We start from the raw sequence: 15,234 nt of genomic DNA, 5'->3' as shown, positions 1-15,234 counted from the left end.
ATAAATATTTGAGAGCATTCGATGAGCTTCAGCCGCAGATTTCTTCATATTGAAGCAGAAAATTAAAATGACAAGAATTTGGCTCGTAAACTGACATTTTCAATCAAGAATAACTTTATGATGCAGACACAAATCGACTAATGTTTCTATGGGATTATGTTGACAGATGCCCAAGTTTATTGTGTAACGTCTATGATCTATTTATTTCGATCACCACTTACCGCTAAAGCCATCTATACGAAAAAGGTATAAGCAAAGTCATACACCTAATATAATTTCTTAAAATGCAACAAGTATTGATAGGTAACAAATATTTTTAATAATAGAATTAGTTGATATTTTGGTTTCATTGAGAATTACCTGGTTATATTTAATTTGAAAAAATTTAATTTATAGTTACATTCAATATTATTATGTGAAAAATCAAATTAGAAATAATGATTGAAGTACAACTATATTTTTAATTTTCAATTTTAACTTTTTTATAGGTGAACAAGTTGCCTACTGAACAAATTGATAATGTCTTCAATCAAATATTAATTCTTTTAGAGGTAAATTATTATTTCCATAAGTTACTACAAATGCAGTCCACTTGCATTGATGCGCTTATAGCATTCGTTGGACCATACTCAGAATAATACAATGGTATATCAGTCGACATAGCATCTGTGTTAAAATTTCATACTCAACATGTAAATACAATATAACCATGTATTATAAACATTATGTGTGTTGCAACCGCACTCACGAGCAACTTCGTCGCACATTCATAGCTAAGGTTCTCGTAGGCGATCGGATGACGGGTGGCGTTAAACGAAATGTGACCGAAATGCGTCTTCCCGCGACCGCTCTTAAGGGCGGCACATAATCACAAAACAATAGTTGGGCGCCAGGCACGAGCGAGCGTGCCACTCTTTCCAGAAATTACGCGATTTTCTTTATGCCATCTTTAAGGAGCTGCGAATGTCGACGGGCTCCCAACCGATAGCTCAGCCTCGGAAATGGCAGAGAGGGCGGTTCGCGGTCGAGGATAGCAGATCGTTTGGAGAAGTGAATATGGGCGAGAATAAAGTACACATGAATTAATAATAACAAAAGTAACATGTCCTGGCGCGCGAAATTCGAGAGATCGCGGGAGTTTTTTTCAGGTCGCCTCGTGGCCTCGAGGTGTCTATCCGGGGCTCTCGCCGTCTTTGGGGCGTAAAGTGGCCTTTCCCGACATGCCGTACCGTCTCTCGATCCGCTTTGCGCCTGTAAGAGGGTGCGATAAAGAATGCTTTGCGATAATCAAAAGGGCGTAACAATGAAGGAAGGATATCACCTGCGTGCAACCCGGGGTCAGGTGTCGTGCGCCCCCGGCGGGTCCGTCATCAGTGGTCGTCTCCCAATCCTGGTCGTTCTTCCTCCTCTTCTCTCCGGTGAGGTGGCGTCACTCTGCCAAGGTCGCGGGAGTCGCCGTCCTCTGTAACCCTCAGTACGGGAATACACCGAAACGGGAAAACGAAACAACAGCGCGGAACGCGTAAGGTACGCAAACGACGACGCAGGAAAAGCGCAGGTGCGTCCGCCCCCAAAATGTGAGAGGACCCAGGACGCTATACTGCACTGTTCGGTCAGGCCATGTGGCCCTTGTGACGGATGGAAAACGTCACGTCACATCTCCCCCTTCCCCGGGGAGGACTGAGGACGTCTCGGCTACGACGAACGTCAATAGTCGCCAGTTTCTTCCCAATTGTTATCCAGCGGTACGTCACGGGCGAGCATCTGGGTAGCCTTTTTCCTAAATACGGTACGGTACTGACGGTTTTCCTTCTCCGTCTCTCCAACGCGAGGGCTCTTCGGAATCTACGGAAAGAACCTACGCAAAACGGTACTAACTTCAAACAATGAGGAGAGGCAGTCGCTGGTGGCCTCGCGAACACGTCTCGCGATCTTGAGAATATGTTCTACCGCGGCCTGCTCTCGAGCTCCTCTCTCTCCGTCACGTCAACACACGTCAAAATCATTCTTCGAGTCTCCAGACTGTCAGTATGCGGTACGGAAACACAAACTAAAGTGGTGAGAGCAGGAAAAAAAAATTTTTCTATTCCTGCAATATCCTGCTCGCTAAGCGGTACGCAATTCGGCTTCCGGTAGCAGCTCGCCCGATAGTCTTCCCCCCCCCCCAAAATCTTATGAGGGAGAAACGGCACCGCTGGATCGTGACTACATAAACGGAAGTAACTTCGCGTCAAACGCCTTGCCAACATCGTATCTTCAAACTCCACTACCAACGAAAACAAAACCGAGAAACCTCAATACACCACAAAGTCAAAAAGCAAAAAAAAACAATGAAATATGGTGAGCGCAGGAATAAGCTCTACCAGTCACCTCAAACGAAGCGCAAAGCCACATGCATTCGCAAGAACATTAAGGCGGCAGGGTTGGCATTACTGGAGAGGGAAAAAGAAATAGAGCGGCGAGTCAAGGATCAGAAATAACTAGAGGTTTGACGATAATATTTTATTGTGGATATGCGATATGATAGTGTTCGATACATTTAGGGTACGGGACAGTACGGGTCCTTCTGATTCGTCGTATTCGTCTTTACAGCGGGAGCAGTTCTTCCTCGTCGTCCCCGCCCGCCCGCAGCCGTAATAAAAAGAGTGGTCACGACTATAGGGGCAGTCCGAGTAGCGATGGGTGTCCCGGCCGCAGTTCCAACATCCTCCCGGGTGCGCCGGTCCCCCCACCGTGTAACCTGCCAGTCCCGTCTGACCTCCGTCGCGGCGCTGAGGAGGTGATGTTCCCCTTTCCTCCCCCCCTCTCCGAGGCGGGGGAGTAGTGGGCGGCATGGGATCCGTCTGCTGGGATGCATCTCTTGTCTTGAGTGGTCCGTCTCCTGTTTGCACAGCGGCGTCTCTGGTGTCGGGCCATTTTCTGACGACAGCCCCCCCGGTGCCGCTGCACCGGTACTCCTCGGCCACCTCTCTCGCCTCTCGCCAGAAGGTTGGAAAGTCCCGTCGGATTCCCCGGAATATGGCGTCATACCTCCTTCGGAAGGCTTCGCCTCTTTCTCCCATCCTCTCAGGGTGGCGGCGCACAATTAGAATGTCCTCCACGCCCCCTATCCAGCAATAACTTCGATACCGATAACTGTAAAGGTGACACTAGGGATCAGCAATATTAGGGAATGAGGTATGGCTTCAGATCTTTTACATGCAACTTTCCCACCCGAACGCCTTTGAGGCCTTCGAGGCTCTCCAACTCATATACTACTGGAGAAAGAATCCCATTAACCTTAAATGCTGGAATTTCAAACCTGGAATTTCGGCGATAACTTGGTGGCGACATTGTGAACCGCCGACGATAGCGTGTGTTGTCGCTTCAGAACAAGATCCCCCACTCGAAAGGTGCGATCGCGCCTTCGCAAATTATAATGTCGGGCCTGCTGCTGATGGGCCTGATCGAGGTTACCGCTAATCCAACGGTGCAACGATTGCAACCTCCGCATGCGCTCTTGCCAGTTCGCAGGATCTCGCAGCTCCACCTCGGTCGCTCCTCGGCCCTCTCGTCGCAACGACCATGCCGGCTCCAATTCGCGGCCTAGATTTAGAAAAGCGGGTGAGGTGCCGATCGATGAATGGTGAGCGGTATTATATGCGAACCGGAAATCCCTCAGATGAGCGTCCCACTCGCGGTGATCACGGCCGAGAAAGGCCACAATCATAGTTTTGAGTATCCTATTTACCCTTTCAACGGGATTTGCCTGTGGATGATACGGCGGGATGGTAGTAAGAATGATGCCGCGTTTATCGGCGAAAGCTTGCAATGTTTTATTAACGAACTCTGTGCCGTTATCCGTGAGCAAGAATTTAGGCGTACCCCAGCGCGAGATGACGAGGTCCTCCAGGGCCTCGCTTATCAACTTTTCGTTCGCGGCCCTCAGGGCGCGACATTCGATCCACTTGGTAAACAAGTTGTGCGAGAGCGAACCAGAGCGAGAGCGCTGATCGTGAAATTTTTAAAGTGATGCGGCGTTTGTCTTACTGTCTTTCTCGCTAGTTTAAATCCGGCTCGAAGGACCAGAAAATGTGCGAGAGCGCACCGCGCGGACAGATTCGAGTGAGAAAACGGCACAAGGTTGATATGATGCACGACAGTGAAGAGAACTCCGTTTCATTTAGTTTAACAAAAGAATTTCTTTAATGTATTCAGTTACAAAGTCAAAAGATATAATTAATTAAAGATCAGATTAACAGAATATTAAATGCGGTCACCTTTTCCAAATTGAGCTTGGAATCGCGGTGATGGAAAATCTCAGCGATTTTCCTCGAAGCTTCTCGAAAGATTCGGTTATAGCGATTTCACTAAACGGTTAGCACGGCGATTTTACGAAGCGCGACTATGACTCTAAGAACTCTAAGAACTTTTTGGAAGTAAGGAGGAGGACGGCGAGATCGAGGCATTTATTGCTTTCGATCTGAGCTTTCCCTTTTGGGAAAAATCCAATAAAAATTTGCCACAATCGTAATTATTACGTGGCATTAGGTGTACAAAATTGATTGGCGCTTTGGATTCTTTTCTAGCGACGTTCAACGTAACAGTCATGCGCGACAGAAAATCCGTGCGTGGGATTGGTGACAGCGCGTGACGTATTCGTCGGAGCGCGGCGCTCGCGTGCGCGAATTGAATCGTTCTAGAACTTTCGATTGTCCGTTGCCGGTAACGACAACTTGTTTGCGTGTAACGAATTGTTTTTAAAAAGAACAAAGAACGACGAATTTGATGATTTCAACGAGGATTAAAATCATGTTTGAGATGAAATCACGAGCTCAATTTGTGCATGCGTTCAATGACAATTAATGTCGATCGACTGAAAGAATTCTTGCTTTTCTTTCGAATTACCGATCTCGAACACAAGTCTTGGTAAACCACCACTTGTCCGTTCACGGTACGGATATGGAAATTTTCAGGGAGGTCCGTCGATAAGCTCAACCGTCGTACGACCTCGATATCTTCGTCCCCAAAAAGAGTTCGGCTTGACTCAGAGTCCACTAAAGTCGGTAAAGAATATCTCCCGATAAAAATACGAAAGTACCGTAGTGAAGGCAACTCGGATACGTGGAACATCGTCGCGAGATACTCAAGGGCCTATCGACTTCCACGTGGGTCTCACCTGATTTCGTGGGAGCCGCCTCGACCCGAACTAGCGGCTCTCCTTCGCGTTTCCCGAACAGGTGGGGCACGTCCTCATGGTCACGTTCGGCGTACCGCAGCGAAAACAGTATGTACGGCGCGTCTCCCCACACTCTCGCGCGATATGGCCAGTCTTCTCACAATTCCAGCACTTAACCGTCCGCACGGGTGTCGTCGCCGAGGTCACGGGCGTTCCCGCTCCCCTGGCAGCCGCCTCAGCCCGATGGTGGCTCGGAGCCCTCCTACTTCCGGCAATTGCCGGGACCGAAAACTCGATCGCGTTCACCCGACAGCTACGCGGGGGTTTACGCGGGCGATAAGCTAATTCCGGGAATAAAGATTTCTTCGGTGTGGGAGGGGCTCTGCGCGTGAGGTTAGCCTTGTGGCTTACCTCAGTCGCGAAGCTAATAACTCAAGTCACGAATTCGAGAACTCGTCCCTATGGAGATTCATCTGCAAACGCGGCAGCATATTACGATGCGCGTAATCCAACTATTCCGTCAAGTCCCACGGCGGACTCAAACGACCGAAAAGGGCCTGCATGCACGTCAAATAATCAGCGACTGGCTCATCATTCCCCTGCGTGCGGCGCAAAATCTCGTCCCGCAACGCGTACTGAAAATTCGGATCGCCGAAGTCTTCTCTATGCAACCACGAATGATCCCAGATCTGCCAGTCTGAACGCCGAGAACGATACCAGAACAGCGCGGTACCTGACAGGAAAAATGGCAAACATCGGAAAAGATCGGCATCGCCAACGGGAAACAACTCACGCCCCTCCTCGAATCAATAAGGTTTCCGCCTCACTACCTCGCGCGCCCGAGCATTTTAAATTCCATCTTCGCAGCGCGTTAATGATGTCCGAGATTGAAGCCTGAATGCCCGACGCGTCGGCGGGGCGTGAAGGTGAAGACGCCACTGGTGGAGGAGTACGGTGCGCGTCCACGCGATCTCCCGAATAATCATGCAGGAGAGGCTCCGGACTGTCCGTTTGCACAGGCATCGCGGCCGGCGGTCGCAAATCCATGAGGGCGTCCTTCTCCGCACGCTGGGACGGTTCCGCGGGCACCAACGCATTCAATTCGTAACGCAACAAACGGTGTGCAGTACAGCGGCATCCCTCTCAATCGCTTGCCCTCTACGACAATTTCTTCCTTAGCTGCTCGACGGACAGCCGGTAAATCCACGAAAGTCGCGAACGTCCCTTAGACATCCCGGCGGGGCTCGGAATCAGGCGACAACAAGCAGAAGCGCAGAAGCAGTGGGCACCGATAAACCTCCAATAGAGAATAGAAAAAAAAAAGGAAAAAAATTCTCCGCCAAACGCCGCACAGAGAAAGGAAGAAAAAAAAATTATAACCTTCCCGCTACTGATCTGCTGGCGTTTGTGCCCTCATACCCGCACGCGATAGCAAAAGAAAGCTTAACAATAGTAGTCAACCTTCAATCCTAATTTTGAAACGACCAATATATTCGAACGCGATCGTCAGAAATGGCCGATACACGGCAATAATATTTAAGAAACAAATCTTCAGAGAGAGTGACAATGCACAGTGGCCTTGAGCCCACGAAAATAATAACGTGCGTGCCGACAGTTCGACACAAACAACACGGCACAGAGTCGACAACAATAGAAAAACTTCGCGATCCCGAATCACAATAACAACGGCCCGAAACGACAAACACCAGCGAAAATCAAGAACGCGCGATACAGCATGAAATTCCAGAGCTCACTCTATAACGTGCACAAATTACACATCGTAACTAATGCTGTGGAAGAAATTATAATAAAATAAAAATTCAAACATTTCATCAAAAACATAGCAGGCACAAAAATAAGAAAGGCACATAAAAATGGCACATAGCAAAGCAGAATTATAAAACACAATATTCGTCGCATTCGCTCTCCAAATTCCTCGCTCTTATTTACTGGGAAAAGAAAAAAAATTCTGTTTCTATTCTCGAGAGCCCCACGTTGGGTACCAAATTTGCAACCGCACTCACGAGCGTGGCGCAACTTCGTCGCATATTCACAGCTAAGGTTCTCGTAGGCGATCGGATGATGGGTGGCGTTAAACGAAACGTGACCGAAATGCGTCTTCCCGTGACCGCTCTTAAGGGCGGCACATAATCACAAAACAATAGTTGGGCGCCAGGCACGAGCGAGCGTGCCATTCTTTCCAGAAATTACGCGATTTTCTTTATGCCATCTTTAAGGAGCTGCGAATGTCGACGGGCTCCCAACCGATAGCTCAGCCTCGGAAATGGCAGAGGGGGCGGTTCGTGGTTGAGGATAGCAGATCGTTTGGAGGAGCGAATAGGGGCGAGAATAAAGTACACATGAATTAACAATAACAAAAGTAACAAATATGTTAAATGAGTCTTCGACTCTCATTCACATTTGGCGATACAATCGAGACGATACACTCTACTTGAGCGCAATAACTGATTTACATAATCTCCGAGGTTTTACGCTAGACGTATCCACTTCGTTAAATTCTCGCGACACGAGCTCACGCCACACAGAAATACTCTCGCGAATTATACGAACCATATTTCATCGCCTCGCAAAGGCTAAGGAATTCGGCAGCTTGTAGCGTGGACACGGCGTGACCTCGTGCGCGCTCGCGGAACCTCGCGCCGCTCAGCTGAGATGCAGAGAAGGCTCGAATGCGTGCAAACTCAACACTACGCAGTTTCGATACAACAGAATACGCATTCTTATCAATTACTATTATAAATTGACTTTATTGGCTATGACACAGAGGACCGAATAAACATGCAAATCTTACGTTACAGACGCTTGAGATGACATAATATGCGACAATACTACGGCACGGAACTTCGACGCAACATATAATCCGCGATAAAAAGAAACCGACAACGAGTGACGAGGCTGTGGCCTTGGCGGACGCATTCGAATTATCCCGACGATAAGGGCCGTTCCGGGAGGCGACACGCATACGCGAATCCCGAAACTCTGGTGCACGGTAATGCCACGTGCACTCACTACTATACGCCCGATAGAAATCCGATACGTTGCCTCCCGGACGCGGAAACCGGCGACTTTACAGGGATGACGCTTGTCTCACCGTGACTCCCTCGCAGGTGCTCGTCCTAATCGACCTTGGAAGGCTCGTAATCCGCTGTCGTCCTGCGTCCTCTCGCGTGCTCTCTCCAAGCGGGCCACAGCTCAAGTGCCGGGCGCTAATCCTCCCGGGCGCACGCAGGACTCGTTATCCCCGCGAGGGGGCCTTATCGCGCCTGATTGGCGTGTAGCCCCGCGGCTCCGCTAATCGCGAAAACCGCGTCATGCCCGTCGCATGTCCTGGCGCGCGAAATTTGAGAGATCGCGGGAGTCTTTTTCAGGCCGCCTCGTGGTCTCGAGGCGCCAATCCGGGGCTCTCGCCATCTTTGGGGCGTAGAGTGACTTTCCCCGACATGTATCGGGTCTCGATCCGCTTTGCGCCTGTAAGAAGGTGCGATAAAGAACGCTTTGCGATAATCAAAAGGGCGTATGACAATGAAGGAAGGATATCACCTGCGTGCAACCCGAGGTCAGGTGTCGTGCGCCCCCGGCGGGTCCGTCATCAGCGGTCGTCTCCCGTCTCCCAATCCTGATCGTTCTTCCTCCTCTTCTCTCCGGTGAGGTGAGTCACTCTGCCAAGGTCGCGGGAGTCGCCGGCCTCTGTAACCCTCGGTACGGGAATACACTGAAACGGGAAAACGAAACGACAGCGCGGAACGCATAAGGTACGTAAACGACGACGCGGGAAAAGCACAGATGCGTCCGCCCCCAAAATGTGAGAGGACCCAGGACGCTATACTGCACTGTTCGGTCAGGCGGCCCTTGTGACGGACGGAAAACATCACGTCACAGTGTTTATGACATCATAGATGTATATAAACAAGTTTAAAAAGTTACGTAACAATGCAAACGTTTTTGAGTGTGACGTTTTAACACAAATGTAATATAACTAATACTCTGTGTTGATTAGGATGCTAATGTTTTTAATTTTTTTATACAATACATCTAGTTGACATTAAATTCAACCGTCGTATGTAATTATATAAACGTGTTCATTTCTATGAGAAGATGCTTCGTACAATAATGTTACAACGCCAAAAGTCATATCACGAAAAGTGTAGAACAAGAATTTCCAGATTCTGTTTTACAGCAAAAAATAACGATGAATCTCAAGTACATCCTTTGAACAGATAGAAATTTGTCGTGACATTGTGTGTTATTATTGTGTGTTATATTACAATATACGACGGTTGAATTTAATTAGATGTAACTCTGCGTCTTAAGAATATTATGAATTTACTGAAGATGACAAGATTGTGGCCGAAACGTTTAATGTTTTAATTTATGTAATAATAATTAAATATCACAAACTATAAGTTGTGCTGTGGTTTCTTATGCTCTTCTTTTTATACTTTTTAAATTTATAACCACGTTTGTTTTGACGATGTATAAAAATAAATTTATTAATGATATACAACATGCTTTATCATTGACGTGCGACGGATGATAAAAGTTATTTAGGTATAACAATACATTATTTAATAAGTGAAATAATATTTGCGAAAGGTAGTCATATATTAATCATATGGTGGTAATCATATATTATTAACCACGCTTAATGATTTTAAAATTGATCAATCCAAAATTACAACTATTGTTACTGATAGTGCTTCTAACATGATTAATGCAGTAAATTGTACGTTCAATAATAAGCATATTCTATGTATGGCACATGTTTTAGCACATTTAGTTCCAGATAGCCAAAAAAAAAACAGTAGTGCAAGAAGCATTTTATAACAAAAATAAAAAATATTGTTACCGATGAGTTAATAACACAAAAGCATGATGGGAAAACAGAAAATAGGTATCATTTTAAAATTAAAGCAAGATGTTCCAACACGACCAAAACTCTACATTTTATATGATCGAGCGTTTTCTATTATTACGAGAATATATTTATCCGGTAATGTTAAAATGTCCAACATCTTCAGAAAATGATTATGAATGACGAATTCGGAATTTTAAAAGAAGTTATTACAATTTTACAACCAATTGAATTGATAACAAAAAAAATCGGAGGTGATAAGTATCCGACGGTTAGTATTGTTATACCTATAATAAGATGTATGGAGGAAAGTATCAATAATTGTATTCCTACGACCAATAACAGTATAAACTTTAAGCGAAACATTTTGTCAGAAATTGAAAGAAGATTTCATAATATTGAACATTATAATACATTAATAATTGCAACATTATTAGATCCTAGGTTTAAAAAATTACATTTTCAACATTTTCTAAATGTATCGTCAACAATTGGTCGCATTAATATTTTAATGCAAGATTTAAATAAGAATACAAATTCTATTGAAACTATTTCAATATCATCTCAAGGTGAAAATAACATAACAAAAGATTTATGGAGTTTTCATGATAATCTAGCTGCATTATTTATTGATACTATTTCTGATGATAGTGGAATGCATTTTGAGTTACGCCAATTTGCATCAGTCTGTTATTCCAAGATATAGTAATCCATTAGAATATTGGCAAACTTTAAAAGCAGTATATCCTACATTGTTTAAGATAGCGAAACAATATTTGGCAGTTGTTGCGACATCTGTTCCTACCGAGCGTTTATTTTCCAAAGCTGGTCTTATAAAATCTGATATAAGGAATCGACTAAAATCTTCTAGATTAAATTCTTTATTCTTTCTACAATCTGTAGAGTATGAGGATTGGAAACGTACGAAAAAGAAAGTATTTTGATTTTTATATTCACTTGCGTTCTCAAATCATTATTTAATTTGAAGTGCAATATTGCAATATTATTTTTTATGTATATTATTATAATATTAATATATAACATATATTAAAGAATGTAAATATACATTTTGTAAATCTCTTCTTGTAATTTTCTGTTATTAATTTTTCCATAATTGAATTGCACCTGTATTTTCATTTATATATACATTTTTTATGTTTTTGCTATTTCTATATAAACATTTATTTCTTTCACAAAGAAGTGAACTGAAGCACTAAAAGCATGTGAATTGGTCTCTTTGTACGTACGTATTCTCTATACATATAATCTATCTTTAAATTCTTCAAATACTTTCGCCATGTCATTTAAAATTTTCTATTTATTATATTTGGATTGCTTTATTAATATGTGTGATTAGGTAATATGTATTTTATATATTCATATTATTCATTATATTGATGAAACAAATTAATTTTAAGTTATAGATATAGAATAAAAGAAATAAAAAGAAACAATTTTTTTTAGGGTAAACTGTACTAATAATAAGTCTAAATATTGGGCCATCTAAAAAGTATCCGCGGTACTTTGTCATTAGATATATGACCATCAACACACATCTAGTGACAAAAAACCGCGGATACTTTTTAGATGACCCAATATTTATATATGTCACTATATAACATTATATGTCATATATGGAAATAAATTGACCTTTATAATGCACAATTTTTTAAGTAATTAAAAAATTGTCAGTTAACGAAACCCAATGTTAAAAATCGGTCCGAGATCTAGGACAGAGAGAGAATTGACTAATCGCATTTGAACAATTCGTCCATATGATCAATGCGATTGGTAAATTCTTTTTCATGACTCTTAGGTTGTTCCACCTTTTGGTAAATTTTATCTGTTGGGTAAGTAGCAAGATTACCCAATTACATGCGCGAATTACCAGATTTACGAAACAGATAAAATTTATCAAAAGGTGGAACAAGACTTTAGAGACCCTAGAAGAGTTTGGATCCAATCATCTAATTGGAAATAAAATGGTATTCAAAATATAGTTTTGTGAAGTTTTAATCATATAGGGTGCGTTCTTTTAGGCATCGGATACAGCAGTTCTTGCAGTAATTCGTTCTTTTAGCACAACTGCAGTGCAGATTTTCCTTCTTTTGGCAATGGATGCGCAGATGATTATAATTAGCTGCGCAGCCGGCTACGGACCTAGTGTGGTCGTAAAAAGAGCGACAGTATAAAAAATTGCAAGAGAAATTTATTAAAATGGGCGATGAAAACGTATATTTTTATGCTGGAGTGTCATCATCAGGTGAAAAACAACTATTTATTTTATCATCGACGCTTCAAAAATACGCTTCAAATCTAAAAATATATATAATACACGGAATATAAAATAAAAAGCTATTTCGATTAATAAAAAAATATTGCTAACAATATTTGATTCGCATGTAATTTTGTACTATAGTAAAAGTACCTCGAAAGATGTCCGAGAGAGTCAAAAGTAACTTTTGAAAATATCTGGAGCCATTCTAGCAATAGCTTGTATGTAATGCTTCATCTTTACGATCTGTCTCCTCTCCTATAAATATATTTCATATTATTATATTAGGTGTAGTAAAAAGAAATTCATTATTTTTCCAATAGATGGCTTTAGTAATCTGTATCTCATCTACGCGTGATACAGATTACTAAAGCCATCTATTGGAAAAATAATGGATTTCTTTTTACTACATTTAATATTTATATTTAATATGATAAAATAAAAATAATAAAATTGTGTATGAATTGCATACTTAACCTCTTCATCTGAACTGTCAGAATTACTAGAATCACTGTCCGTACTGACTAAATCCTCAATTATAATCGGTAAAACGTTACGTAGAGTATCAATTGTGATTTGATTAGTACACCTTTTTTGTATGATTGTACGATATTTCTTTAATTTAAAAAAAATCGCGCGTTTTGAGAACACGAGCGTAAAATATTGGGTCATCTAAAAAGTATCCGCGGTTTTTTGTCACTAGATGGTGTTGACCATCAATACCATCTAGTGACAAAAAACCGCGGATACTTTTTAGATGATCCAATAACATTCTCTTAAATCAGCTGCACAGTTGGCAGATCCGATGCGCAGCGGCTGCCAAATCCAATGCCTAAAAGAACACACTCAGATAGATTTTGACTACAATGATTGATCGCGCCAATATTTTTCTGACCAATGAAAAACTAGAGTATGTTTGTGCAGACTCTTTTCTAGGATCTCTAATGGCTCCGGCACAGCAGCGTGACGCGACGCGCGATATCCAAGAACGTACTACTATTCCGGAAATAGTACACTCATTGAATATCGCGCTGATATAAATCGAAGCCATTATAGTACATTTCCACTAAGCGCATTAAAAACATCCGATGCGTTACGCAAAGAGTCGCGCGTCAAATGATACAATAAAAATGCTATTTTGATTGGTTAACTCATGACGCGGACGGACGACGCGACATGTGACGACACACTCAGTGGAAACGTACCATTATGCCTGTGCATTCACATGTGTAATCACTTAAGCTACTTTCACATGCAGCATAACTTGCGTCAACCAATCAAATCGTATCAAATTATAAATATCAGCTATTCGCGTTATTTTAGTTGAGACGATTTGATTGACTGACTCAAGTTATGCTTACGCAAATTACGCTGCATGTGAAAGCAATCTTACTGAACAATTGCATCTAAGAGCGTCCATTTTGACCTCATAATTGCTATTGATTAGTCATTCACAGTAATCGGTGCCTAGAATTTTTCCACTGAACCAAAAATTCAAGAAATTTTCATTAAATTGGCATATTATTATTAGACTTTAATTATTAGGTATTAATTTTATAAAAGGATGTAAATAATCGATTATTTTCGATGTTTTGAAGAAAATAATTGATGTACCAAAACGATACATTTGAAAATCGATTTTTTAGGAACAATGCTTTTTTGGCAATTCCCACCCCTAGCTTATATACAGTGCCAATATCATTGATGTGCACTAGCCAGATTTGTTTTCTGTTCCTGCACGAGGATTGCACTAGAACTGAACTGAATTGAACTAGTGCAATCCAGAATTGACGAGTGTAAATGTGTAGGCAAGAAATAAAAACGTTTTAGTGCAAGATAAAAATGGCGTTTATATTGTTTACATGAAAGTATTAGATTCGTGTGATAAAAATGAATGCAATTCCATTAAAAAAAATTCTTAATTAAAAATAATAATGATATAAAATGTTTCTATATATAAGCTTGCTATTATTTATATATGTATATTTATCATTTTATTACTCGTAAATTCTCGGATAATTATTTAGAAGTCGCCCTTTACCTTCAATTTTAATAAAATTATGCTCATTTGTCGCATTTTTGCATGAAACGAAAGAATCTAGCAGTAAAATGTCATACTTAGGTCCGCAAACCGAGATATTAAATATTAAAGTTGACATTGTGGTTAGGAAATCTGTCACACCGAATTAAGGATCGACAGGAGTGACGAACCAAGTCCGATTTGACTTTGGATCCTACCTCATGTGGTAGGACCTTGAAGCTCTGGATTCAAGGTTGCCAATATCAGATAATACAATATATAATATATAATTTCCATCTTCTTGTGTATTCATCTACATACGAACACTAATATGATTCCTGTCGAGAGCGAACGAGACAGTGAAAGAGAGCGAGAGCACGACATTCTCGCTCTCATCGCTGTACAAGCGACTGAAGACCGAAAATGCTTTCTCAGCGATCTCGGCCGCTCGGTATATAGGGTGGCATGAATATACGGCCCCACTCGTCCTTAGCATTCGAACTTAGAGGTCCGCGCGCTGTGCGCTCGATGGGCCGTACCTTCGACAATAGTAGGTCAGGCGGACGCGTGTATTCGGCTATCTTTAAATGTTAATATCGTTAATTATTGCGAGTATTACAAAATATTAGAGGACTTTTCTACTCAGTTTAGTCCGCTCTACCTGTTCGGGACGAGTGGGGCCGTATACAAGTATTCATGCCACCCTATATAATTATTGAATTTATACGTGCACTTTAAAAGTTTTAAATCAACAATCAAAATATAATCAGAATGAATATAAATAAAATTACTGAAATCATATCAGAGGTTGGACACAATATAAATAAATATTATAAATAAATTAAATCTTTATTGTGTCAATGAGTAGTAAAAAATTCAAACTAAAACTACTTCTTTGTTCAAATGCA

At 42.1% G+C, this 15,234-nt stretch overlaps 2 protein-coding genes and 1 pseudogene across 2 annotated transcripts; 1 reads left to right on the top strand and 2 right to left on the bottom strand.

The window, feature by feature from the left end:
• Window positions 1–540: 540 nt before the first annotated feature.
• On the bottom strand, window positions 541–4,306 carry LOC105154798 (uncharacterized). The gene is made up of 2 exons (XM_011070523.2): window positions 3,302–4,306; window positions 541–3,135 (listed from the first exon to the last, which is right to left on the bottom strand). The coding sequence occupies exons 1-2, from the start codon at window positions 3,707–3,709 to the stop codon at window positions 3,067–3,069; spliced, it is 477 nt and encodes a 158-aa protein (XP_011068825.1). The 5' UTR covers window positions 3,710–4,306; the 3' UTR covers window positions 541–3,066.
• A 595-nt stretch (window positions 4,307–4,901) lies between these two features.
• LOC147909499 (uncharacterized) lies at window positions 4,902–6,760 on the bottom strand (annotated as a pseudogene).
• Window positions 6,761–10,099: 3,339 nt separating this feature from the next.
• LOC147909498 (uncharacterized) lies at window positions 10,100–13,564 on the top strand. Its single transcript, XM_087406810.1, has 2 exons — window positions 10,100–10,401; window positions 10,649–13,564. Exons 1-2 carry the CDS (start codon window positions 10,201–10,203, stop codon window positions 10,973–10,975), a joined length of 528 nt encoding a protein of 175 aa, XP_087262936.1. The 5' UTR covers window positions 10,100–10,200; the 3' UTR covers window positions 10,976–13,564.
• The last annotated feature ends 1,670 nt before the right edge of the window (window positions 13,565–15,234 follow it).

The sequence above is a fragment of the Acromyrmex echinatior genome, chromosome 6 (assembly GCF_024713525.1).
Source record: "Acromyrmex echinatior isolate Ae372 chromosome 6, ASM2471352v2, whole genome shotgun sequence".
Classification (NCBI taxonomy): domain Eukaryota; kingdom Metazoa; phylum Arthropoda; class Insecta; order Hymenoptera; family Formicidae; genus Acromyrmex; species Acromyrmex echinatior.
The sequence above is the reverse complement of the archived record's forward strand: the minus strand, read 5'-3'. Positions and strand labels throughout refer to the sequence as shown.

Bases quoted from the DNA above. Each gene is read 5' to 3' on its own strand.
- LOC147909498 (XM_087406810.1), top strand. From the start codon at position 10,201: ATGATTATGAATGACGAATTCGGAATTTTAAAAGAAGTTATTACAATT. The intron at 10,402-10,648 runs TCAGAAATTGAA...ATGATAATCTAG, and splicing joins ACTTTAAGCGAAACATTTTG to CTGCATTATTTATTGATACT.
- LOC105154798 (XM_011070523.2), bottom strand. From the start codon at position 3,709: ATGATTGTGGCCTTTCTCGGCCGTGATCACCGCGAGTGGGACGCTCAT. The intron at 3,136-3,301 runs GTTTGAAATTCC...TCACCTTTACAG, and splicing joins AGTTATCGCCGAAATTCCAG to TTATCGGTATCGAAGTTATT.